The 27738-nt window shown below is 43.8% G+C and overlaps 3 protein-coding genes across 3 annotated transcripts in view; all 3 read left to right on the forward strand.

The window, feature by feature from the left end:
- hectd1 (HECT domain containing 1) overlaps positions 1-6473 on the forward strand; it is a 32174-nt gene extending 25701 nt beyond the window's left edge. The window contains exons 27-36 of the mRNA XM_030044827.1: positions 258-393; positions 743-882; positions 974-1152; positions 1736-1783; positions 1984-2105; positions 2386-2553; positions 3733-3873; positions 4009-4116; positions 4924-5010; positions 5293-6473. Of these exons, the coding sequence (XP_029900687.1) occupies positions 258-393; positions 743-882; positions 974-1152; positions 1736-1783; positions 1984-2105; positions 2386-2553; positions 3733-3873; positions 4009-4116; positions 4924-5010; positions 5293-5462 (1299 nt within the window). The 3' untranslated portion in view covers positions 5463-6473. The remainder of the gene's footprint in view (positions 1-257; positions 394-742; positions 883-973; positions 1153-1735; positions 1784-1983; positions 2106-2385; positions 2554-3732; positions 3874-4008; positions 4117-4923; positions 5011-5292) is intronic.
- A 5259-nt stretch (positions 6474-11732) lies between these two features.
- Positions 11733-13139, forward strand: LOC115353992 (E3 ubiquitin-protein ligase TRIM39-like). Its single transcript, XM_030044139.1, has one exon. It carries the CDS (start codon positions 11739-11741, stop codon positions 13137-13139), a length of 1401 nt encoding a protein of 466 aa, XP_029899999.1. The 5' UTR covers positions 11733-11738.
- A 9528-nt stretch (positions 13140-22667) lies between these two features.
- Positions 22668-24081, forward strand: LOC115353991 (nuclear factor 7, ovary-like). Its single transcript, XM_030044138.1, has one exon. It carries the CDS (start codon positions 22674-22676, stop codon positions 24075-24077), a length of 1404 nt encoding a protein of 467 aa, XP_029899998.1. The 5' UTR covers positions 22668-22673; the 3' UTR covers positions 24078-24081.
- The last annotated feature ends 3657 nt before the right edge of the window (positions 24082-27738 follow it).

Below are 27738 nucleotides of genomic sequence, written 5' to 3' on the forward strand. Positions count from 1 at the left end.
CCTCCTCTCTCTCCTCCTCCTCTTCATTCTCCTCCTCCTCTCTACTCCTCCTCACTCTCCTCCTCCTCCTCCTCTCTACTCCTCCTCCTCTCTCTCTTCCTCCTCCTCCTCCTCCTCTCTCTCTCCCCCTCCTCTCTCTCCTCCTCCTCTCTCACCTCCTCCCCCTCTTCTCTCTCTCCCCCTCCTCTCTCTCCTCCTACTCTCTCTCCTCCTCCTCCTCTCTCTCTCCTCTCTCTCGCTTCCTCCTCCTCTCTCAGGTGGGGAACGAGGGCTTGGCGTCGGAGGAGGACGCCGACACGGAGGAGGCGCTGAAGGAGTTTGACTTCCTGGTGACGGCGGAGGACGGAGAGGGAGCGGGGGAGGCGAGGAGCTCGGGAGACGGGACGGAGTGGGGTGAGAGACACAGACGGCCAGCAGGAGAGAGAGGAGAGAGAGGAGAGAGCCGTCAGCCAATCAGAGGCTGCGCTCACAGAGAGGGAGCGGCAATCAACAGAAAATATAGAAAATAAACTTGTTCTCATCACTTTGAGCTCATTTTTATAGATTACATTTTAATTTTGAGGGAATGTGCAGATTTTATTAAAGTCTCTCTCTCTCTCTCTCTCTCTCTCTCCTCTCTCTCTCTCTCTCTCTCTCCTCTCTCTCTCTCTCTCTCTCTCTCTCTCTCTCTCTCTTTCTCTCTCCCTCTCTCTCTCTCTCTCTCTCTTTCTCTCCTTCTCTCTCTCTCCCTCTCTCTCTCCAGCGGCGCCCATCCCGTTCCCTCCAGCGGGGGGGAAGTCCTTTCTGTTGGGGGGGTCGGACGACGTGTTGGAGAGCGTGCTGGGATTGGGCGACCTGGCCGACCTCACCGTTGCCAATGACGACACCGACTACAGCTACGATGTGAGACACACACACTGTATGGTCTGTTCACACACAGTTCATTCATAAACACGCACTCACCCTCTGCCCCCCTCCCCCCTCCTCCCTCCAGCTGCCGTCCAATAAGGAGTCTTCGTTCAGGAAGACGTGGAGTCCTAAGTACACGCTGCGGAGCCACTTTGACGGCGTGCGGGCGCTCGCCTTCCACCCGGTGGAGCCGTGCCTGCTCACCGTGTCCGAGGACCACACGCTCAAACTGTGGAACCTCACCAAGACCGTCCCTGCCAAAAAGTACGGCCGCCGCCCGGCCCCCGAGCCGCACCCTGCACCACCTCACTGCCTGTTACCAGTGATCCACACACACACACACACACACACAGTAACAGCTCAGGTGGCTCAGCTTGGCCTGTTTTTAATCTGAAAAGGCAACAAAACCTCAGGAGTGCTCTGGTGTTTCATTCATTTGCACTTTAAATGAACAAAATAAAGCAGTAAACGACACATTAACCTCCTCAGGAAAGTTTCCTTCTTATATAAAGTATGAATGCAAATGTCAGAAAAACAAACTGTGTTCAATAAATAAAATAAACACTTACATAATGACATGAAAAGAATGGGCCAGCCTCATTTCGAGCCTCTTTGGAGCCTCTGGTGGCTTAAGATGATTTTAACGAGGTGGGGAATCAAACTCAACTAAAAAAAAAAAAAAAGCCTTACTTGCGTGCTGATTCGATATGTTTTGTGATTCTGCAAGTATTGTGATTCTATATTATGATTGACATGACAGATTTTTTTTTAAAACATCAGGATGTGATGATGATGATGATGATGATGATGATGTTTATATTGATGTTTTATCCTCTCTGTTTTACAGAAGTGCCTCTTTTGACGTGGAGCCCATCTACACATTCAGAGCCCATGTGTGAGTATCAGAGTGCACACACACACACACACACACACACACACACACACACACATACAGTAAAATAAGTCAAGTATCACATTAGTAAGATAACACAGACTCACTTCAAGTACAAAGCTTTTGAAGGTCTCTCTCTCTCTCTCTCTCTCTCTCGCTCTCTCTCTCTCGCTCGCTCTCTCTCTCTCTCTGTCGCCCCCCAGTGGTCCAGTCTTGTCGTTGGCGATGACCTCCAGTGGTGAGCAGTGTTTCAGCGGAGGACTCGACTCCACCATCCAGTGGTGGAACATCCCCAGCTCTAACGTCGACCCATACGACACCTATGGTACACAGACACACACACACACACACACACACACACACACACACACACACACACACACACCATTGATCATACTAAAGTGATATCAACTGATTTTATTGACTGCACTAATGAAGCTCAGATAGAAACAGGAAAACTTCCGGCTGCATTCAGTGAAATCAAACGGTGCCTCGTGAGCGTCGTGTGATTTACCTCTGCAACAGTTTTTTTTTTTTTTTTGTTTTCTAACGGTGACGATGTTCAGTTTGACTTCATCAGCCCTTCTGCCTCTTGGTCCAATCAGATCCCAGCGTCCTGGCCGGGTCGTGGGCGGGGCATACGGACGCCGTGTGGGGATTGGCTTACAGCGGCATCAAGAACCGCCTCCTGTCCTGCTCCGCCGACGGGACGGTCAAACTGTGGAACCCCCAGGAGAAGAACCCCTGCATCAGCACTTTCAATGCAAACAAAGGTGAGAACCACAGAAGGTTCTGGAGAGAACGTCTGCACGGGACGTTTACAGCTCCGCCCCAGAGCTCCTGCACGTTCTCCAGAAGGTTCCTCTGCTCTCCTCCCAGAGCGAGCAGTGGGCTTTCAGAGCATGAACATGAACTTTCAGAGCCTTCACACTTTCTTCACTCCAGTTTTCCAGCAGCCCAATAAAGTCCTCCACATGAGTTTTCCTCAAAGCAGCAGCACTGTTGGCTTTTCAACTTCAGTTTTCTGTTAATTAGCTTTTAAAGCAGGTTTGCTGGTTTAGTTTTTTTTTTTTTTTTTTTTTTAATGCTTAGCTTTAGGGTGTTTTTTTTGTTTTGTTTTGTTTTGTTTTTCAGATTTAGTTTGTCTTTTTTGTAATATGTATTTATCAGGGGTGAGATTCAAAAAGGTTAGAAAATATATTGAAATAAAAACTCACAATAATAAAAACATCAAAACATTAAAAAAAAAAAAAAAACGCCTTCACCGAGAACAGAGGAACCAAATAAACTGACAGAAACCAAAACTAAGCCGTTTTCTCTACAGTTTGTTATTTTTATAAAAACACAAAACACTTTCAGTTAGTTACCCTTTTTTTTTTTTTTTTTTGGGAAAGCCTTGTTTTCATCTTTATTCCAGTTCGGAACGCAGGAAGTCTGAGGATGTAGCAGGAGAGGATGTGCAGGTTAGACAGCAGAAGGTTCTAGGTGGAACAGGAACAGCTGCAGCAGAACCACCATGCTGTCTGCAGAGCACATTTTTTTCTCCGCTGCTCCTTTTCACGTTTCCCTCATCTCACCTTTTTAATTTTATTTCATTTTCCTGTCATTGTGGTTATTATAGTGTTTGTATCAGTATGACTGTCAGTATCAGTATTAGCAGCTGTATCACTATTAGCATTACTACTGCTCCTAGTATTACTGTTAGTAGCACTGTTCATATTAGTAGTATTAGTTGTAGTATTTGTACTATTTGTGTTATTTATATTAGTATTAATATAGGAAGTAGTATTGGTATTTCCTGCAGGTAATTGGCTGAACCAGTAGATGACATCACAGCGCCCCCTGTGGTGAATCACTGCATCATGCGTTTCACCAAATTAAACCCCTCTTCTCCTACTCTCTCTGTGTGTGTGTGTGTGTGTGTGTGTGTGTGTGTGTGTGCGCGCGCGCAGAGCACGGCGTGCCCACGTCGGTGGACTTTAACGGTTGCGACCCTGCCCACATGGTGGCGTCGTTCAACAGTGGTGATGTGGTGGTGTATGACCTGGAGACTTCCCAGCATGCACTGGTGCTGAAGGGACAGGGAGACAGCAGTAAGGACACACACACACACACACACACACACAGACACACACACACACCTTTAAAATGAGTGTAGCACGATGAGTTTGTTCTGTTTGTTGAAGTTAACATCTTTTTGTCCGCCCACCCCGCCCCCCCCCCTCCAGCCCTCCCAGGCTCTAATCACATCAACAAGGTGGTGAGTCATCCGACTCTGCCGGTCACCATCACCGCTCATGAAGACAGACACATCAAGTTCTACGACAATAAATCAGGTCTGTCTGTCTGCCTGTCTGCCTGCCTGCCTGTCTGTCTGTCTGTCTGTCTGTCTGCCTGTCTGTCTGCCTGTCTGCCTGCCTGCCTGTCTGTCTGTCTGCCTGTCTGCCTGTCTGTCTGTCTGCCTGTCTGCCTGCCTGCCTGTCTGTCTGTCTGCCTGTCTGTCTGTCTGCCTGTCTGTCTGTCTGCCTGTCTGTCTGCCTGCCTGTCTGTCTGTCTGTTTTCTTAGACAGATAAATAGAAAAAACTTTAGTCATCCATGAAGGGAAATTCAAATGTCCAGCAGATCACAATAAACAACCATACTTACAATCACACATAGAGTCAAATAGTATTAAACTAAACTTAAAATAGAGCGTATGTAAATAGCATTACAATATTAAATTTATAATAGCATAAATAGAATTGAGGTGTCTTAGCCCTCCTAAAGTATTAAGATGGAGGCAGCACCTGAAGTCCCTGAAGGCCTCCTCAGGGTCCCAGGACTCCTGCCCACTCCTGATTCACGCCTCAGGAGCTGCATCATCACAACATTGTTCTAAGTGTCAGGACTCAGTCCGCCGTGTGCAGGGCGAACAGGAACGGTGCTAAAACGGCCCCCTGTGGGGCCGCAGTGCAGCTCTTGACCATCCCAGACACACAGCTCCTGAGCCGTTCTGTCAGGTAGTTTGTTGTCCAGGTGGTCAGGCAGTGCACATGAATAACTGATGTGTCCAGTTTGTCAACATAGATAAAGACAATAATGCCAATGAGCTTATTTCCATTGTGGTGCTTCAACCTGCCGCTCTGCCTCTCCTCCCGCTCAGGTAAGGTGATCCATGCGATGGTGGCTCACCTGGATGCCGTCACCAGTCTGGCTGTGGATCCAAACGGCATCTACCTGATGTCTGGCAGTAAGTACAGCTCTCTCACCCTCCTCTCTCTCTCCCTTTCCCTGTCCCCTCATTGGCAGTCTAGGGCGGGGCGGGGCCACCAGCACCACCAGCCAATCAGCAGCCAGCAGCTCAATAATGGCGAATCATTGTCTCCAAAACAGCTAGATGCTAGGTGGAAAATAAGTTCCTGGAGTGATGTCCTCACAGTTGTTTTTAGACAGACGCTCAGAAAAATAAAAAATACTCCCTCTTTAACGTGTAATAATCATTCTCCCTCTCCCTCCTCCTCCTCCTCTTCAGGTCACGACTGCTCCCTGCGGCTGTGGAATCTGGACAGCAAGACGTGCGTCCAGGAAATAACAGCTCACCGCAAGAAGAGCGAGGAGGCGATCTACGACGTGGCCTTCCACCCCTCCAAGGCCTACATCGCCTCCGCCGGGGCCGACGCCCTCGCCAGGGTCTACGTGTAGAGAGGAGGAGGCCGCAGGGCGAGGGACACCCACACAGAGAGGGAGAGAGAGAGAGAGAGAGAGAGAGAGAGAGGCCAGTCTGCAGGCACACACAGGATTCTGGGTCTGTTTTTAAAACAGAGAGACACAGGGCTCAAGTTAACACACACACACACACACACACACACACTCTATTACAGAGGATCGTCTCTGTGCCTGACTGAACAGATAATATAAATATATATTAATGGAAGAGGTTGCTTTCTCAGACTGGAGGTGAATTGGATCTCCATTGGAAGACTGAACACACACACACACACACACACACACACACACACACACACACAGCAGGGGAGCGCTCCGCCTGCCTGCAGAGACTGAGGGACGTTCAGCAGAAACGTTGTGAAACGTTGGCGGGCAGCGGGTCGCCGCCTCCCGCCTGCAGGCCCCTCCCCTTCCTGTTGCCGTGGTACTGACTTCACCTCCTGACGCACAGAGAGAACGAGACGGGAAGCGTTCTGCCTCCGGGTTAAAGCAAAACTCCCTCCGACACATCTGAACACTAAAACCAGCCGTCTGCTGTCTGTTTCTTCTGGCCAATCAGACGAGGCGGCATCACATCCAGTTTGACGTCAGGAAATGTCACAATCAAAGAGCCACGCCTCCTTTCTGGTAATCGTACAGGCACGCATGTAGACCAGAATGCAATGCCCCCTTGTAGTCAGACAGACTTCAGACTGATGCTGAAGCTGTAAGACAGAGTCACTTCCTGTTGTGGGTCCAGGTGACAGAAACACCTGAACACATCACGAGGGTCGGAGGGAGTTTTCCTTTCAAGCAGCAGAGACGAGAAACTACAGAGGAGACAGATCGAACTGTGCAACAGAAAATCCCGAGTTTTAACCCTCAGTGGCCGAGGTGGGGGAACCGCTACTGTTTTAATCATGAGATCTGAACCAAAGCCAAAAAAAAAAAGATCAGATTGGATCCCGTTTTATTTGATCAAAGAATCACAGTTTCATTAAAGGAAACGAGTTAAACGTGTGTGTGTTTGTGCGTCGGCTAAATCTGATCAATCCCAGATTTATGAGGCGGACCAGACGGACGTTCCCCTGCTGCTTCTGGAAGTTTTAATTTGGATTTAGCTGTTTACTCTGAAGTTTGAGCACATTTTTAGAAATTCTCCACATCTGGACTACTTTGGGCTAAAACCAGATTTTCTGTTGCCATGGAAACGAAGCCAATCAACTCTCTGACGAGGTGCGAGCTGATTGGATATCCTTTCTACTGGTGGACCTCGGTCATTGGCTGCCACGCCTGTCAGGGGGCGGGAACCTGACTTTCATACGACCGCACCTCAGCCCCTGGTGGGCCAATCAGAGCCCTGCGTTTCAGCCCCTCCCGTTAAAACATCAATGTAGCGAGAAAAGGAAACTGGGTCAATCAGTGTGAGACGTTTAGCATTAGTTCCACATGGAAGTTTTTTCTGTTTGTGTAAAATAAATCTAGTTTTTATAATCTTTTTTATATAAATGAAGAGTCTGTCTGCCCAGAGTTCTGCTTTTTCAAAAGGCGGTTCTTCATTTCCGTCCAACCTGCCATCCAACGCGAGCGGCCCCGCCCACCTGCTTCCTGTTTCCTGTCACATCGTGATTGTTGGACTGCGTCGCCGTCGCCTGTCCTGAGAGAAACGGGTCCGGTTTTGGGTCCTGAGCCGGAGTTTGAGGAGAGCGAGCTGCGGTCACATGGTCGCCCAGATGTCCCGGGCTGTTGGGTCGGGTTGTCTTGTTCCCTGCATGTGATAGAAATCCACACGATGGTCAAATATCCTCATTAGCTGCTAATCCACAATCCCAAACTAACACTTTGAGCACAGAAACCAACACCAACGAAGAAGATTATCACTACACAAAAAGACAACGAGGCCCCGTTCCCATTTTTTTGAGGGAATTAAACATCTCCTGTTTGAATCGGGCAGGAAACCTCCACACTGCCTGAACCTTTAATCCAAATTCAATCAAAATCACAACATGGCCAAGTGCAATATCCAGATGACAGGAGCTGCAGGTTTTTGATAAACGTAAAATGTGTGACTAAATATTGTAAATAAAGTTTTATGCTGCTACAGAGACATCCTGCACTACAAATTATATTTTCCATACGTAAGAAAACATTTTATTTGTTTGGTCCAGAGTCCACACACAAAAAAAAAACATCATGATGTTAATAGTTTTGTCAGAGAAAATGAAAAGTAGAGTGCAAAAATGCTTATTTATGGTGAATCGTATCACAGTGTCCGTCAAATTAATCGCAGCATGATTTATTTTTTTAGTAACCCTACGCCTGGAACAAATGATAGAACTAACAAATAATTGTCATTACAGGAAACAAAGAGAACTGGGATGTTATATATTGTGCTAATGGTGTCAGTTGGTGCTGGGCTCTGTGCTGAAGGTGTGATGTTGTTGTGGGAGCTGCTGCGCTTAGGATCAGAGACAACACAGCGCCCCCCAGAGGACGGGCTGGGTTTAAAGGAACAGTTCACATATACCCCTTTTCCACCAAAGCGGTTCCAGGGCTGGTTCGGAGCCGGAGCCTGACTTAGCACCGTTTCTTTGTTTTTCCACCGCCCGAGCTCCGGCCAAACTGGTTCCAAACTGGTTCCAAACCGGTTCCAGGCGAGCACCAACTTGGAGCAGGGGCTAAACAGGAGCCAGAGAAAGAACCGATGACGCGACCCACCATATCATTGGTGGGCGGGGTTACAGACCCAAACGGGAGCAGCGAACACTATAAACGTATCGCTAAACGTAGTCGGCGTTCGTTCCGACCCCGAATACGACAGGTAGCCGGCAATAATTGCGTTTTTCACCTCTGGATCTCAGTGTAGGCTTGTAAAGACACGAGCAGTATTTGCATCGCTACGGTGGCTCGTCCATTTGTCGTCCATGTTTGTTGTTGTGATTCCGAGCGAGCGTCTCGCACACCCCACGTTTTACGATGACGTCATGACGTGGCTCTGACTTGGCTCCTCTTGGCTCTTGGCCGGTGGAAAAGCAAACCGGTTCTTTGTTGGAACCTGTTAAGCACCGGCTCTAGCACCAGCACTGAACCAGCACCAGGTGTTTTTTGGTGGAAAAGGGGCAACAGAAACTCTCTTCAGCTGCATGGAAGTGGTTTTGACCAGCGAGCACACAGCTCCACCTCAGCTCTGCGGCCACCTGTCGAAGGTACCGGGGCCACGCCCAGCAGATTCCTGCCAACCCCCGTCTGTCCTGCAGCTTCATGGAAGTGTTGTGGAACCAAACACTTGTGCTGTGGCTGCGAACGTCCTTTATTTACCTCAGTATCCTCTGCTTTTGGACACCGTGCAGCTGTTTGACCACAAAACACTCAGATGAAGCTGCGCAAGGAGCTCGGAGAAATTCACTTGGCTTCTTGTTTTTTTGTTTTTTGAGCTGAAGGTGTGGAAGTGCTCGGTGGTCCAGCCGGCTCCAGTGGAGTTTCAACTGACACAACCGAGTTTTCATGTCGCGGTGAACTGCTCCTTTAACTTCACGACTGTCCGCGTGATCTTTTCCTTCCCGTCTGAGCGGAGAAGTCCGACTCGGAGCAGTTTGTCTCTGTTCAGGCCGGCAGGAGATCAGACCTCAGCCTTGAAACCTCATCGCTCGTGTCCTGAAGTCAGACAGAGTCAAACTCACTTCCTGCTGCATTCACATTCTCCAGCTTCCTGAATCCTGACGTCTCCGATGGGAAGCAGCAAGTGCAGGGACTGACCATGTGTTCGTTTCAGCTCAGAACCTGGAATTTCTGACTTCTGAATTTCAGACCTGCACCACATTGCTGCCAGCTCGGGAAACGCAGACACCACCTCCAGGTTCTGCTGCAGGATTTGATCAAGTCCTAAAATCAACACTCTCCTGTTGATTCCTTTATTACAGTAAACAAGTTGTTTTCCTACATTTTAGTCTCTGATGTCAGAAACCAGAGCTCTAAAATGATACGACTTTCCAACTTGTAACTGCACCTCAGAGGTCGTCCTAACGCAGAGAGAGAGATTCATTTCACCCAAAACCAACAAAACGTTTTTATTTTTCCTTCTAAGATTCAGGATGAACTTGACTCCCGGTCTCGCCGCGCGACGCTGGTCTCTGTGTTGGAAGCTTTGACCAGTGAGCTCCAACATCTTAAATAAACACACGAACGTCGTTTTGTCATCGCACCTCCAGAACTCCCCAACAGGAGTCGACTTGTGGCTGGATTTGTGGTTTGTGGTCACATGACAGAGTTTGGTGTGATTTAAAACACCAAGTCCAGAGTTTCGTTGTGAAGTTCATGTGTTGTAAGAGGAAAAAAATCAGTTCAGCTCAACTTCTCCTGAGTCGTCACTTTTGTTGTTTTTTGGTTTATTTTTTTGTTTTTTTTTTTGGTAGGATGTGAATGCAGCATGACCTCTGACCCCACGTGTGTGGAGACAGGCGTCCTGTGCAGAAAGAGGTGGACAGCCTCCTCCTCCTCCTCCTCACATCACTGTGTCAGTTCAACAAGCAGGAATAAAGTTATTTATATGGTTCTGATTTGGTCTTAGAGCAGGTTCAAGCCTCGGGAGAACTGTCCAATCAGGAGCCTCCTGGGGGCGACTTAGACACGTGAAGCTGCCAGCTGATTGGTTGAAATTCCAGTGTGCTCTGAAGCATGGGGAGTTGAATCAGTGTGCTTTGTTATATTCCACTGGTTTTGGTTTTAATTTTATTTTTCTAAGTTAAGGGATTTATACCGCCAACGGCTCCAGATTAATCACGACGCCAAACAAAATCTTTTTGTTCCTTTATACGTTTCCCTTTCCTTTTACCCTGTAAAACTATTTTATTTTCAGCCACGCTACAACTTACGGTGTAACTAAAGACTTTTTGTTTGTTTGTGTAATGCATGATTAATACAATAAAAGTATTTTTTCTAGTCTTCCAAAAAATGGAAAAAAAAAAGTTCTGATCAGTTTGCCAGTTTTGATGAGTTTTGTAAGGTTTTTTTTTTTTTTTTTTTTTTTTTGATTTACAAACTATGAAACAGCAGATTTTAAAGATTGTACCACATAGCAAAATACAACTGTTGAAATGTATATAAAATGTCTATAATAACTATTAAATGGTGTACCTGTACAGAGGGCCGGCTCTGCTTCTGATTATTCTGCATCTGTCCTTTCATTACCACAACAAAACTTTTCATTTTGTTTCATTTTCAAAACAAGAAAAGAAAAAACAAAATGACTTACATGTCATTTTGTTATATGTTTCAAAAGACTGGATCAACACACCTTGTAAGCATTAAGAAACATAAATGTACGTCTTCTCCTGTTTTTTAAAGTGAGAAATGATTTGTAGGGTGGTTCTTACGTCACTTTTTAGCCTCAGAGAAAGAAAAGAGGAGCTGCAGAAAGGAGACTTGTCCACCACTGAAGTCCCAGGAAAACACGACTACAATACGACCACTGGCCTAACATGTTTCAACAGGAGCTTTTCAACTGATTTCTGAGCAACACTGCCACCTACAGGAGAGGAAGCAGCACTGACACAACCCACCCTGACTGCACTGACAAACCAGGAAACAGAAACTCATTCTTCCACTGCTCACCGAGGAGACACACACACACACACACACACACACACACACACACACACTGAGAGACAGACAGTAAGATTCAGCTTCAGAGTTAACCTACGACTTCCACTGAGGGAGCAACTACAGGAGGGATACTGGGAATACTGGGAATACTGGACCTCCAACCTGCTGCTGACTCCTCACTGAACAGCAGTTTTAGAAAAGCCACGACTCAATGTGACTCAAAAGTGAAAGTAACTTTCACAAGGCATCTCACAAGGCATGTACAATATTTTATTACCTTTTCATTTTGTTGAATGTAATTTATTAGTGTGTCTTGTGTTTCCCACTGTTCTGTGTTGTTGGCTACGTTTTCTATTTAAGTTGATTACAGCTGTGTGAGGCACGAATGCTCAAGTTAATTTCCCCTCAGGGACAAAAAAATATATCTTATCTTATCTGATCATATATTATCTTATCTTAACTTTCAGTGAACTTGGAAATACTAGAAACACTGCAGCCTGCTGCTGACTCCTCACTGAACAGGAGTTTTAGCAAAGACACAACTCAAAGTGACTCAAAGTGAAAGTAACTCTCAGGAAACTTTCCAGAACAGTGAGTGTTACCACATCTGATTGACTGGCATCCAGTGTCACTGGCCTGCCTGGTGAGTTTTTCTCTTCACTCAGAGACAAAATGGCTTCCATATTAGAGGAGGATCTCTGCTGTCCTGTCTGCCGTGACATCTTTAAAGATCCTGTGGTCCTGTCATGCAGCCACAGCTTCTGTAAAGCCTGTCTGCAGAGCTGGTGGACAGAGAAACCAACAAAAGACTGTCCAGTTTGTAAGAGAAGATCTTCAAGAAGTGAACCACCTTGTAACTTGGTGTTGAAGAACCTGTGTGAGGCCTTCTTACTGGAGAGAGATCAGAGAGCTTCAGCAGGGTCAGAGCTCCTCTGCAGTCTGCACTCTGAGAAACTCAGGCTCTTCTGTCTGGACCATCAGCAGCCAGTGTGTCTCGTCTGTCTGCATTCAAAGAAACACACCGACCACAAGTTCAGTCCCATCGACGAAGCTGCTCAGGATCACAGAGAAGAACTTCAGAAATCACTGAAGCCCTTACAGGAGAAACTGGAGCTCTTTAATAAAGTCAAAGGAAACTGTGATCAAACAGCAGAGCACATTAAGGTCCAGGCCCGACGCACAGAGAGGCAGATTAAGGAGGAGTTTAAGAAGCTTCACCAGTTTCTCCAAGAGGAAGAGGAGGCCAGGATCGGCGCTCTGAGGGAGGAAGAGGAGCAGAAGAGTCGGACGATGAAGAAGAAGACGGAGGCTCTGAGCAGAGAGATAGCAGCCCTTTCACACAGAATCAGAGCCATAGAGAAGGAGCTGAGAGCTGAAGACGTCTCATTCCTGCACAACTACAAGGCTACAGTGGAGAGAGTCCAGCGCCCCCTGCTGGAGGATCCACAGCTGCTCTCAGGAGCTCTGATAGACGAGGCCAAACACCTGGGCAACCTGAGCTTCACCGTCTGGGCCAAGATGAAGGAGGTGGTCTCCTACACTCCTGTGGTTCTGGACCCCAACACTGCTAGTCCAGTCCTCCTCCTGTCTGAAGATCTGACCAGTGTGAGACGAGGAGAGAGACAGAAACTTCCTGATAATCCAGAGAGATTTGACCATTTCCCCTCTGTCCTGGGATCTGAGGGCTTCAACTCAGGGACTCACATCTGGGATGTTGAGGTTGGAGACAGTGAACACTGGGTCCTGGGTGTGAAAGAAGAGTCTGTCCAGAGGAAGGGAGACATTCTAACTGGATCATGGAGAATATGGCTCTCTAATGGTAAATACTCAGCACACTCCCCATCAGGTCCAGACACTGATCTCCCAGTTCAGAAGAAGCTCCAGAGGATCAGAGTTCATCTGGACTGGAACAGAGGACAGCTGACATTCTCTGATCCTGATACAAACACACACATACACACCTTCACACACACTTTCACTGACAGGCTGTTTCCATACATTAACACCACAAAAAACCTCCCACTGAAGATTTTACCAGTGAAGGTCTCTGTGACTGTGAAACAGCACCGTTAGAAATAGCTGACATCTAAACAACAACAACAACAGTAAACAACAACAATAAAAAAAAATCAAATTATAAAAACACAAAACAATAAACATAAAGAAATATCAAATCAGAATGATTAAAATAATATGATTAAAGGCAAAACATACCAGAGGAAAACAATCAATAAAAATATCAAACAAAAGGGGGAAATGCATCAATATTAATCTGTTTTCACAACATTCAAATGAATTCAATCATTTTGCTTCAGCTCAAAGCTCTAATTTGTTCAAGTGAATTCTTTCAGTATTTAGCCCAGAGGTTTTCCAACTTTTTCATGTTCTGGACCCCCAAGTGGACTTTGAATAAACCAAAGACCTCCAGTTGAACTGATGTTGCCCTTTAGGGACCAGGGCCACACCTGAAGAAGAGATTTTGAATCTCAGTGAGTCTTCACCTGGTTAAATAAAGATATCATTACTTCAAGAGAATTTTTTTTTTTTATATATTTAAGCATTTAAATTCAAGAGATATGACGTTGATCCAGCATCAGTGTTCTGCTGTTTAAGTATAGAATTTCTTTCTACTTTCTTTTGTCCTTATTAATTTCTAATGCACTGATTTTTTTTTTGTTTGTTTGTTTTTTTTTTTTTTTTTTTGCTATTTTTCTAAGCAATTTTTCTTGACTTTCGAAAAATGTGGCAAAGGAGTTGTTTAAATTAACAAGAAATTACCAGAGAATTGTTAAAAAAAACATCATTTTTAAAAAATTACGATAAAGCAATATCATTGTTGATGAAAATGATGTATATGAAGGTGAGATCAGTGATGCTGGATCACATTTCTTGTGTTTAAATGCTTGTGAAAGGCGTCTGAATGGAGCCTCTTTCACAGGCATTTAAACTATTCCTCATTTTGCTGAGGGCCCCCTGGAAGACCCTCAAGGACCCTTGGGGGCCCCTGCTCCCCATGTTGAAAACCACTGAGTTGGACTCCAGGAAAAAGTGGAGTCTTATTTGATGATGTGAAGAGTTCAGTTGATTCTGTTGTTTTTGTCATTTCAGCTCCAGCAGATCTTAACTGACTCTCATATTTACAGCAACATCAAACCATCATTTTAATTCTGTGCTGTCAATATTTTTGTCAGATCTGTTGTGATTTTATTCAAAAAGTGGACATATCAGTTGGTTTCAAATTGTGTATAATATTGGTGATTCAGGTGTCACAGCTTTCTTCACTGTTGGACTCTCTGTTATGTGGCTTTGTGAAAAATAATCTGCTCAATCCTCAAAAAGCAGCTGATTGTGTAAATTAGCACTGTCATCTTCAACCTGATTTGGACTATTTTCAGCGACTGTTTGGTAGCTTTGCATGTAACAACAATAAATCTGATTGCCTTTTGAAGTCCATGTGTGTGTTTTGTGTTGTATGAATTTGCTGCTTGTGTCTGATGGTTGTGTGGAGCTGCTGGCTGGACGACAAACTGCCCCTGGAGGATCAGGAAGACATCCTTGAGCCTTGGAGGTTCCCTACAACAGTCAGAAGAAAATTGGGGATGCCGCCTTTGTTAGTTACGCCCCTAAGAACACACTACCTTTAGATATCAGGGAAGCCGGCTCACTAGATATCTTTAAAAGAAGACTAAAAAACTTCCTTTTCACTCTAGCCTTTAACTAGCTCCTATTTCATTGCACACTGTGTTGTGTTTTATTGTTTTACTTGCATCTTTTGTTTTATTTCAAAGTTAGAACCGGGTTCAACCTCTGGACTTTAGCCTTTACCTCTTTATTCCACATCCTGTGTTGTGTTTTATTCCATCATGCTGTTTAATGGTCTTTTTTAATGTTCTATTGAATGAGTGAACAGTGGGTCCTGGGTGTGATAGAAGAGTCTGTCCAGAGGAAGGGACTCATACGATCTGGATTATGGATAATAGGGTTCTATAAAGGTAAATACTCAGCTCACTCCCCACCAGGTCGCTACACTGTTCTCCGAGTTCAGAAGAAGCTCCAGAGGATCAGAGTTCATCTGGACTGGAACAGAGGACAGCTGACATTCTCTGATCCTGATACTAACACACACATACACACCTTCACACACACTTTCACTGACAGGCTGTTTCCATACATTAACACCATAGAAACACTGAAGATTTTACCAGTGAAGGTCTCTGTGACTGTAGAACAGCACTGTTAGAAATAGATGACATCTATTACAACAACAGCAACAGTAAAAAATTATAAAAGCACAAAACAATAAACATAAAAAGAAATATCAAAGCAGTATGATTAAAATAATATGATTAAAGGCAAAACACACCAGAGAGAGAAAAAAATCAATAAACAATATCAAACAAAAGGGGAAATGCATCAATATTAATCTGTTCTCACAACATTCAAATTAATTCAGTCATTTTGCTTCAGCTCAAAGCTCTAATTTGTTCAAGTGAATTCTCTCAGTATTTAGCCCAGAGGTTTTCAAACCTTTTCATGTTCTGGACCCCCAAGTGGACTTTGAATAAACCAAAGAGCTCCAGTTGAACTGATCTTGCCCTGTAGGGACCAGGGCCACACCTGAAGAAGAGATTTTGAATCTCAGTGAGTCTTCACCTGGTTAACTAAATGTTAAGTTCAATTATGTTTTTTTTTTTTTTGCCCCATTTCTAAACATTTAAACACAAGAAATGTGACATCAATCAATCATCATGATCACTGATTTGATACTTAAATATGTTGTTTAGCATTATGAATATAGTTCTTAAATGAAGTTTATTTTTCAAATTTTGATTTCTTTTGTACACTGACCGCATCACTGCGGAGGCTGCACCGGTCCGTCGTGGTGAAGAAGGAGCTGAGCCGAAAGGCGAAGCTCTCGATTTACCAGTCAATCTACGTTCCTACCCTCACCTATGGTCATGAGCTTTGGGTAAAGACCGAAAGGACAAGATCGCGGATACAACCGGCTGAAATGATTTTTCCTTCACAGGGTGGCCGGGCGCTCCCTTAGAGATAGGGTGAGGAGCTCGGTCACTCGGGAGGAGCTCAGAGTAGAGCCGCTGCTCCTCCGCATCGAGAGGAACCAGTTGAGGTGGCTCGGGCATCTGTTCCGGATGCCCCCCCGGACGCCTCCCTGGGGAGGTGTTCCGGGCATACCCCACCGGGACGAGGCCCTGGGGAAGACCCAGGACACGCTGGAGGGACTATGTCTCTCGGCTGGCCTGGGAATGCCTTGGTGTCCCTCCCGAGGAGCTGGCGGAAGTGTCTGGGGAGAGGGAAGTCTGGGTGTCTCTGCTTAGACTGCTGCCCCTGCGACCCAGCCCCGGATAAGCGGCTGAAGGGTTTTATGTTTTTTTTTTTTTTTTTTTAATCCTTAATTAATTTTCCTCAACCTTTTGTTGTTTTTCAGCTGACTCTGTTGTTTTTATTCTGGGTTCTTAGAGTTTCTCTCCATTGGAACTCCCGTTTGATCATTTCAGCTCCAGCAGATCAAATTTGTGCTGAGTAAGGCCCATTTGTTGTTGTTCCACTTTCAGTTCAGCCTCTCTTTGACTACACCTGTACTACATGGTGCAGTAGCGCGCCCAAGTGGAATAAACCTGAACTTCACACAGCTCAAACTGATCTAGTCAGGGTGGTGTTGAGCCTTTGCCACATGACTCCCGCTGGCTCCTCCCACTTAAAGGAATTCAAATGGTTGATGGTAGAAAACAGGGTCCAGCAGCTGAAAGTGACACCAACACATCAGATCTTGGAAGGGAACGGGCCGAGGGATCTGAAGAATTATTTGCTGCTGGTTAGGGACTCACATGGCTGTTGGACTCCAGGCAGGGCCACAGACATTGTGCCGTGGAGATTTAAGACGTGTTCTGGCCAAAACAGCTTTCTGTCCACGGCAGCAGTAGAGTGGAATAGACCTCCAGTAGAAACCAAATCAAGTCCGTCTTGTCAAACTAGCTGATTTCAACGTGCATGTGGGGAACGGATCATTCAGCAAAATGACAGAATGACTTGGACATGTATGTGGGTGGATGTATGGAAGTGTGTGTGTGTGTGTGTGTGTGTGTGTGTGTGAGGATGTGTGTATGGGTGTGTGTGTGTGTGTGTGTTGGCTGTGTCTGATGAAGTGGCCACACACAAAGATGGAAGTGGCTTTTTTGTTGTTGTTGTATTAGGATGTAACTGATTTTAAGGATGTATTGATGTTTTAAAATGTATTGATTTTATTGTAGCCTGTCAGTAAGGCTGTATTGATTATATCACTGCGTATGTGATGACACAGGGTACCGTGGTCACCGGTGACTTGTCTGCTTGTGTTTGTCTTCCTTCAAAAGAGGAACACAATGGAAACAAGTCAATAAGTCATCCTTTAGCTTTGTTGTGTCATGTATTTGTTGCAGGGTATGACATTTTATCTTTACTTTTCGATGCATCAAATAAATCAAATCAAAATCTCAACTGGCTTTGTTTACAGACTCAGCTCAACAGTTGATGTACTAAAGGCTATACATCCATTTGAGTGAATAAATCAGAACCTCATAGTTTGTCGTTCAACATCTTCAACATGCAGACCATCCTGGACTTCAGTGATCTACTGTCCTTACAAAAAAACAACCATTATTTTAATTCAATGCTCTCATTTTACTCAAAAGGAGGAGTAAAATAAATATGAGTTGGTTTCAAATTGAGTATAACTTTGATTAATCTGCTAAATCCTCAGAGAGCAGCAGATTGTGTAAGTTAGCACTGTCATCGTCAGCCTGATTTGGACTATTTTCAGTGACTGTTTGGTAGCTTTGCATGTAAAAACAATAAAACTGATTGCCTTTTGAAGTCCATGTGTGTTTTGTGTTGTATGAATTTGCTGCTTGTGTCTGATGGTTGTGTGGAGCTGCTGGCTGGACGACAAACTGCCCCTGGAGGATCAGGAAGACATCCTTGATCCTTGAGAATGAAGGTCGGAGAGGAACATGTTGGTATTTCCTGGCTGTGATGTCAGCAGTGATGTCATCATGTTCGGGTTCTGCTGACTCAACAAGCTTTCTGACTGGGTTCTCCTGACAAATCAGCTCCAGAACCACAAGAACAAACAGCACCTGTTCACCAGCCTAGCCAATGAAGTAAGAAATTAAAGTATTTCTCATTTTTCTGGGGACCCCCTTGGACCCCCCTCAAGGACCCCTGGGGGTCCGGGGCCTCCAGAGGCTGCAGTCAGGTGGCTCCATCATTTCTATCAGTGTCTGGCTGTTAGCTCATGTCTTCACCAGTCACATAAAAAATGATTATTATCAAACTCTGCTACTTTATTATAATGATGTATTTAATTGAAAATGTAAAAATTTTATTGTCATGAAAATAAAATTTTTTGATATTATTAAAATTGTTCAGCAAATTAAAACTATAAGAATTTCATTAATGTTCAATTATTATTATTATCATTATTATTAACATAATTATTATTACTATTAGGTCATAGTATGGACTGGATGTATTGTGTTGGCTTGCCTTTGGTCACTAGAGGGCGCTGTGTCCCTGCTGGTGTTGCTGCTGCAGATGAACAGAAGTCACTGGACAAGCTGTAAAAATAACTATTCTTTATTGAAAAGAAAAACAGGTAATAGATAGAGAAAGTACAGAGTCGTCACTGAACAGCCGAGTGCGGTTCCCACAGAGACAGAACATCTGGTCTGGACCGGAACCGCTGGATCTGATGAGGACCGGCCCGAGTCGGAGCGGGGCCTCCTGCTCAGGGCCGCCCTGCACACCTGCAGGCCCCAGGCCAAAAACACCCATCACCTGGGGGGGCCTTTGTGTTTTACCATGAAAAGATCAACACAGATCCAAAATATAAACAACATGGAAACTTCCATTTCACCCTCAGAACAAAACTCACATCTGTTCTTTATATTTTTCATTTTCTGGGGATTTTCTTTAGAGGGCGGCAATTTCATGTCATTTCTTAAAAAATAAACTTATTTAGCCAATTTGCCAATCAGCTGTAAAAAAAAAAAAAAAAAAAATCAGATTGGATCCTGTTTTATTTTATCAAAGAACCACAATTTCATTAAAAGAAACGAGTTAAACTTGTGTGTGTTTGTGCGTCAGCTAAATCTGATCAATCCCAGATTTGTCAGGCGGACCAGACGAACGTTCCCCTGCTGATTCTGGAACCTAAACAAAGTTTTAATTTGGATTTAGCTGTTCACTCTGAACTTTGAGCACATTTATAGTAAGTAATGTTTCCCTTTCCTTTTACCCAGTAAAACTATTTTATTTTCAGCCACACTACAACTTACGGTGTAACTGAAGACTTTTTGTTTGTTTGTGTAATGCATGATTTTTTTGATTTACAAACTATGAAACAGCAGATTTTAAAGACTGTACCACACAGCAAAATCCAACTGTTGAAATGCATATAAAATGTCTATAATAATTATTAAATGGTGTACCTGTACAGAGGGCCGGCTCTGCTTCTGATTATTCTGCATCTGTCATGTCTTTACCACAACAAAACTTTTCATTTTGTTTCATTTTCAAAAAAAAAAAAAAAAAAAAAAAAAAACTTTTAATGTTGGTTTTTATTAATATACAACGGCAACTTACAGGTCAAGACGACATCCAGTCACACCTGGAAACTCCTGCCAGCGTGCAGACGGGGACTCGTGACAGGCTGTCTGCAAATAACAACACACACACACACACACACACACACACACACACACAAAGAGACAGACAATAAGATTCAACTTCAGAGTTAACCCACGACTTCCACTGAGGGAGCAACTACAGGAGGGACACTGGGAATACTGGGAACACTGGGACTGAACAGCAGAAGAAAAGCCACGACTCAAAGTGACTCAAAAGTGAAAGTAACTTTCACAAGGCATCTCACAAGGCATGTACAATATTTTATTACCTTTTCATTTTGTTGAATGTAATTTATTAGTGTGTCTTGTGTTTCCCACTGTTCTGTGTTGTTGGCTACGTTTTCTATTTAAGTTGATTACAGCTGAGTGAGGCACGAATGCTCAAGTCAAATTTACCCTTAGGAACAATTAATTATACAGTGGAGGAAGTAATTATTTGATCCCTCGCTGATTTTGTAAGTTTGCCCACTGACAAAGAAATGAACACTCTGTAATTTTAATGGTAGGTTTATTCTAACAGTGAGAGATAGAATATCAAAAAGAAAATCCAAAAAATCACTTTATAAAAGACATAAACTGATTTGCATTTCACTGAGTGAAATAAGTATTTGATTCCCTAGCAAAACATGACGTAGTACTTGGTCGCAAAACCCTTGTTGGCAAGCACAGAGGTCAGACATTTCTTGTAGTTTATTACCAGGTTTACACACATATCAGGAGGAATTTTGGTCCACCTAGTCCAGTAATTTTAGGCCAAAATTGGGGTCAACCTAGGACAAAGTGCAAGAGAAGCAAACTCCACTGATTCTGTATCCTCAGTTTGTCCTGTGTGAGGGAAAAAAAAGTCCCAAGGAATCCCATTGGTGGAAAGTTTTGAAAATCACCTATTTATGACCACATATTACCAAAAAAAAAAAAAAAAAAAAAAAAAAAAAAACACTGTTTTTAACACACAGGGGAAAGGGGTTCAACATTTTACTTTCAGATATCACTATAAAAATTCACAAGATGATTACACACACAAAGACAAGAAAAAAAGTCAATTACAAGTTCTTTGAATTATTCTGTTTTCACACGCATATCACACATTATCTGATTTGATATGCACTAATAAGAAATATAAGGAATAAATGCCAGAAGAGACAAAGAGACAACAGTGAATTAAAAGGTTACTATATATATAGTAACTTTTTAATTCACTGTTTAAATTTTAATTCACTGTGTTTTTTGGTAATATGTGGTCATAAATAGGTGATTTTCAAAACTTTTCACCAATGGGATTTCTTAGGACTTTTTTCCCTCACTCAGGACAAACTGAGGATACAGAATCAGTTGAGTTTTTTTCTCTTGCAATTTGTCCTAGGTTTTTTCATAAAATGACTGGACTAACCCCTCTTTGCAGATCATCTCCAAATCCTTAAGGTTTCGAGGCTGTCGCTTGGCAACTCGAAGCTTCAGCTCCCTCCACAGATTTTCTATGGGATTAAGGTCTGGAGACTGGCTAGGCCACTCCATGACCTTAATGTACTTCTTCTTGAGCCACTCCTTTGTTGCCTTGGCCGTATGTTTTGGGTCACTGTCGTACTGGAAGACCCACCCACAACCTATTTTCAGCGTCCTGGCAGAGGGAAGGAGGTTGCCACTCAGGATTTTATGGTACATGGCGCCGTCCATCCTCCCGTCGATGCGGTGAAGTCATCCTGTCCCCTTAGCAGAGAAACACCCCCAAAGCATCATGTTCCCACCTCCATGCTTGACGGTGGGGATGGTGTTCTTGGGGTCATAATCAGTATTTCTCTTCCTCCAAACACGGTGAGTTGAGTTGATGTCAAAGAGCTCAATTTTGGTCTCATCTGACCACAGCACCTTCTCCCAAGCATTCTCTGAATCATTCAGGTGTCCAATGGCAAACTTCAGACAGGCCTGTACATGTGCCTTCTTGAGCGGGGGGATCTGGCGTGCACTGCAGGATTTTAATCCATTACGGTGTAATGTGTTACCAATGGTTTTCTTGGTGACTGTGGTCCCAGCTGCCTTGAGATCATTACCAAGCTCCTCCCGTGTAGTTGTAGGCTGATTTCTCACCTTTCTCATGATTATTAATACCCCACGAGGTGAGATCTTGCGTGGAGCCCCAGACCGAGGTCAATTGATGGTCATTTTGCGTTCCTTCCATTTTTGAATAATTGCACCAACAGACGTGTCCTTCTCACCTAGCTTCTAGTTCTTGCAGATGGTCTTGTAGCCCATTTCGGTCTTGTGCAGGTCTACAGTCTTGTCCGTGACATCCTTAGACAGCTCTTTGGTCTTGCCCATGGTGGAGAGGTTGGGGTCTGATTGACTGACTCTGTGAACAGGTGTCTTTTATACAGGTGACAAGTTGAGACAGGTGTCTTTTATGCAGGTAATGAATTGAGATTAGTAGTATCTAACCGGCCTGTGGGAGCCAGAATTCTTAATGGTTGTTAGGGGATCAAATACTTATTTCACTCAGTGAAATGCAAATCAATTTATATCTTTTATATAATGTGATTTCTGAATTTTCTTTTTGATATTCTATCTCTCACTGTTAGAATAAACCTACCATTAAAATTATAGAGTGTTCATTTCTTTGTCAGTAGGCAAACTTACAAAATCAGCAAGGGATTAAATAATTATCTCCTCCACTGTATCTTATCACACCTTATATTATATTATATTATATTATATTATATTAACTTTCAGGAAACGTGGAAATACTAGAAACACTGCAACCTGCTGCTGACTCCACACTGAAGAGCACTTTTAGAAAAAAAAAACAACTCAAAGTGACTCAAAGTTAAATTAAGTTTTGGAGAAGAGCAGGGAGTGTTACCACGACTGACTGACTTCCTGTTTGAACCGTCTGCCTGGTGAGTTTTTCTCTTCACTCAGAGACAAAATGGCTTCCAGATCAGAGGAGGATCTCTGCTGTCCTGTCTGCCATGACATCTTTAAAGATCCTGTGGTCCTGTCATGTAGCCACAGCTTCTGTAAAGCCTGTCTGCAGAGCTGGTGGACAGAGAAACCAACAAAAGACTGTCCAGTTTGTAAGAGAAGATCTTCAAAGGATGATCCACCTCGTAACTTGGTGTTGAAGAACCTGTGTGAGGCCTTCTTACTGCAGAGAGATCAGAGAGCTTCAGCAGGGTCAGAGCTCCTCTGCAGTCTGCACTCTGAGAAACTCAGGCTCTTCTGTCTGGACCATCAGCAGCCAGTGTGTCTCGTCTGTCGAGATTCAAAGAAACACACCGACCACAAGTTCAGACCCATCGACGAAGCTGCTCAGGATCACAGAGAAGAACTTCAGAAATCACTGAAGCCCTTACAGAAGAAACTGGAGCTCTTTAATAAAGTCAAAGGAAACTGTGATCCAACAGCAGAGCACATTAAGGTCCAGGCCCGACGCACAGAGAGGCAGATTAAGGAGGAGTTTAAGAAGCTTCACCAGTTTCTCCAAGAGGAAGAGGAGTCCAGAATCATCGTTCTGAGGGAGGAAGAGGAGCAGAAGAGTCTGACGATGAAGGAGAAGAGGAAGGCTCTGAGCAGAGAGATAGCAGCCCTTTCAGACACAATCAGAGCCATAGAGAAGGAGCTGAGAGCTGAAGACATCTCATTCCTGCACAACTACAAGGCTACAGTGGAGAGAGTCCAGCGCCCCCTGCTGGAGGATCCACAGCTGCTCTCAGGAGCTCTGATAGATGAGGCCAAACACCTGGGCAACCTGAGCTTCACCGTCTGGGACAAGATGAAGGAGGTGGTCTCCTACACTCCTGTGGTTCTGGACCCCAACACTGCCGACACAGAGCTCGTCCTGTCTAAAGATCTGACCAGTGTGAGACGAGGAGAGAGACAGGAACTTCCTGACAATCCAGAGAGGATTAACAACTTCTACCCCACTGTCCTGGGATCTGAGGGCTTCAACTCAGGGACTCACAGCTGGGATGTTGAGGTTGGAGACAGTAAACACTGGGAACTGGGTGTGATAGAAGAGTCTGCTCAGATGAAGGGAAGGATACAATCTGGATTATGGAGAATATGGCTCTCTAATGGTAAATACTCTGCATGCTCCCCATCAGTTCCAGTCACTGATCTCAAAGTTCAGAAGAAGCTCCAGAGGATCAGAGTTCATCTGGACTGGAACAGAGGACAGCTGACCTTCTCTGATCCTGATACTAACACACACATACACACCTTCACACACACTTTCACTGACAGGCTGTTTCCATACATTAACACCAGAGAAACACTCCCACTGAAGATTTTACCAGTGAAGGTCTCTGTGACTGTAGAACAGCACCGCTAGAAATAGATGACATCTATAACAACAAAAACAGTAAAAAACAAGTTATAAAAACACAAAACAATAAACATGAAAAGAAATATCAAAGCAGTATGATTAAAATAATATGATTAAAGGCAAAACACACCAGAGAGAAAACAAAATAAATAAACAATATCAAACAAAAGGGGAAATGCATCGATATTAATCTGTTCTCACAACATTCAAATGAATTCAATCATTTTGCTTCAGCTCAAAGCTCTAATTTGTTCAAGTGAATTCTCTCAGTATTTAGCCCAGAGGTTTTCAAACTTTTTCATGTTCTGGACCCCCAAGTGGACTTTGAATAAACCAAAGACCTCCAGTTGAACTGATGTTGCCCTGTAGGGACCAGGGCCACACCTGAAGAAGAGATTTTGAATATCAGTGAGTCTTCACCTGGTTAACTAAATGTTTCATTACTTCAAGAGATTTATTTATTTATTTATTTATTTATTTACATTTAAGCATTTAAACTCAAGAGATGTGATGTTGATCCAGAATCAGTGTTCTGCTGTTTCACTGTATGAACACAAAGACAATAAAGACTTCTAATTGTAATTTTAAAAAACGGGTAAAGGAGAATTATCAGAAAATTGTAAAAAATCATTTTTAAAAATTACGATAAAGTAATATCATTGCTGATGAAAATGACGTATATGAAGGTGAGATCAGTGATGCTGGATCACATTTCTTGTGTTTAAATGCTTGTGAAAGGCGTCTGAACGGAGCCTCTTTCACAGGCATTTAAACTGTTCCTCATTTTGCTGAGGGCCCCCTGGAAGACCCTCAAGGACCCTTGGGGGCCCCTGCTCCCCACGTTGAAAACCACTGAGTTGGACTCCAGGAAAAAGTGGAGTCTGTCTTATTTGATGATGTGAAGAATTCAGTTGATTCTGTTGTTGTTGTTGTTGTTGTTGTTTTATCAATTCAGCTCCAGCAGATCTTAACTGACTCTCATATTTACAGCAACATCAAACCATCATTTTAGTTCTGTGCTGTCAATATTTTTGTCATATCTGTTGTGATTTTATTCAAAATTTGGGCATATCAGTTGGTTTCAAATTGTGTATATTATTGGTGATTCAGGTGTCACAGCTTTCTTCACTGTTGCACTCATTATTATGTGGCTTTGTGAAAAATAATCTGCTAAATCCTCAAAAAGCAGCTGATTGTGTAAGTTAGCACAGTCATCTTCAACCTGATTTGGACTATTTTCAGCGACTGCTTGGTAGCTTTGCATGTAAAAACAATAAAAGTGATTGCCTTTTGAAGTCCATGTGTGTGTTTTGTGTTGTATGAATTTGCTGCTTGTGTCTGATGGTTGTGTGGAGCTGCTGGCTGGACGACAAACTGCCCCTGGAGGATCAGGAAGACATCCTTGATCCTTGGAGGTTCCCTACAACAGTCAGAAGAAAATTGGGGATGCCGCCTTTGTTACTTACACCCCTAAGAACACACTACCTTTAGATATTAGGGAAGACGGCTCACTAGATATCATTAAAAGAAGACTAACAACCTTCCTTTTCACTCTAGCCTTTAACTAGCTCCTATTTCATTGCACAGTGTGTTGTGTTTTATTGTTTTACTTGCATCTTTTGTTTTATTTCATAGTTAAAACCCGGGTTTCAACCTCTGGACTTTAGCCTCTATCTTTTTATTCCACCCTGTGTTGTGTCTTATTCCATCATGCTGTCACCCTGAGTTGGAGTGCCCATGTTGATTACCTGTGTTCCACACCTGCCCAAAGACTTCATTTTTTACGCAGACTCAGGCTGTTTGGGGTCCAACCTGAGATCATGCTTATTTTCTATCACGCCGTTCTTGGTAGCATCATTAGATACGGTACGGCTGCACGGTTTGGCACACTAACAGTTCAATCTAAATCTAGACTTGCAAATATAGTGTAAACCGCAGTGAAAATAATTGGGTTGAATAATCAGCTTCAGTCCTTGCAGTCTGTTTATGAAAGTTCTGTTATCAGACAGGCAAATAGAATCCTGTAGGACCCGTCTCAGTTGTTGTTTTCCGAATATGAACTGCTGCCTTCAGGTAAACGCTACAGAGCCATCCGCTGCAAAAGCAACCGCTTTAAGCTCTCCTTTCTCCCCACGTCCATCTCCCTTCTTAATAAATCTTGAGCTGCTCACTCTGTAATTCAGTGTATAATGGCTGGTCATTTATTCTTACTTATACTTATATTTACTTATATACTTATATTTTATTGTTATTATTGATGGCGGTGTCTCATTCTTATCTAAATTATTTTTAATCCCATTGTGGTTGTTAATTCTTGTGATGCTCTTTAACAGGTGCGGGTTGTGCAATTAGGTTATTTATTATTTATTGGTGCTGCATATTGTCTCATGCCCTAGGATGCCATGTCATAGTATTGATACGCTGGTTGTCATGTGCCTGTACTGTGATGTGGTCTTGTTTTTGTATTGTGTTTTTTTTTTTTCTGTATGGCGATGCTTTGCACTATTTGCCCACAATGAATTTCCCCGAGGGGACAATAAAGTTCATCTTATCTTTTTATTGTGAAGCACTTTGACCTGCAATTCTTATGATGGGTGCTACACAAATAAAGTTTTATTATAATTATGCTTGAGAATGAAGGTCAGAGGGGAACATGTTGGTATTTCCTGGCTGGCATGTTCGGGTTCTGCTGACTAAACAATCTTTCTGACTGGGTTCTCCTGACAAATCAGCTCCAGAACCACGAGAACAAACAGCACCTGTTCACTACAGAGTTTCACGCTGACGGCTGCTGTGTTTCCAGTCGCCATGAGATTAACAGAGATCCTACAAACTACAGATTCTCTCAGTGGTCTGACTTCTAGTCAATGAAATAACAGTGAAATTAAAATATTTCTCATTTTTCTGGGGACCCCTTTGGACCCCCCTCAAGGACCCCTGTGGGTCCGGGGGCCTCCAGGGGCTGTAGTCAGGTGGCTCCATCATTTCTATCAGTGTCTGGCTGTTAGCAGGGCTCATGTCTTCACCACTCACATAAAAAAAGATTATTATCAAACACTGCTACTTTATTATAATGATTTATTTAACTGAAAATGTAAGAATGTTATTGTTATCAAAATACAATTTTTAGGTATTAAAATTATTCAGCAAATTAAAAATGAAAGAATTTTTAGATGGGTGTGCGTCTCACACACCTCAGCTCCACCTCAGCTCTGCGGCCACCTGTCGAAGGTACCGGGGCCACGCCCAGCAGATTCCTGCCAACCCCCGTCTGCCCTGCAGCTTCATGGAAGTGTTGTGGAACCAAACAGTTGTGCTGTGGCTGCGAACGTCCTTTATTTACCTCAGTATCCTCTGCTTTTGGACACCGTGCAGCTGTTTGACCACAAAACACTCAGATGAAGCTGCGCAAGGAGCTCGGAGAAATTCACTTGGCTTCTTGTTTTTTTGTTTTTTGAGCTGAAGGTGTGGAAGTGCTCGGTGGTCCAACCGGCTCCAGTGGAGTTTCAACTGACACAACCGAGTTTTCATGTCGCGGTGAACTGCTCCTTTAACTTCACGACTGTCCGCGTGATCTTTTCCTTCCCGTCTGAGCGGAGAAGTCCGACTCGGAGCAGTTTGTCTCTGTTCAGGCCGGCAGGAGATCAGACCTCAGCCTTGAAACCTC

This window comes from Myripristis murdjan, chromosome 22 (assembly GCF_902150065.1).
Source record: "Myripristis murdjan chromosome 22, fMyrMur1.1, whole genome shotgun sequence".
Taxonomy (NCBI): Eukaryota; Metazoa; Chordata; class Actinopteri; order Holocentriformes; family Holocentridae; genus Myripristis; species Myripristis murdjan.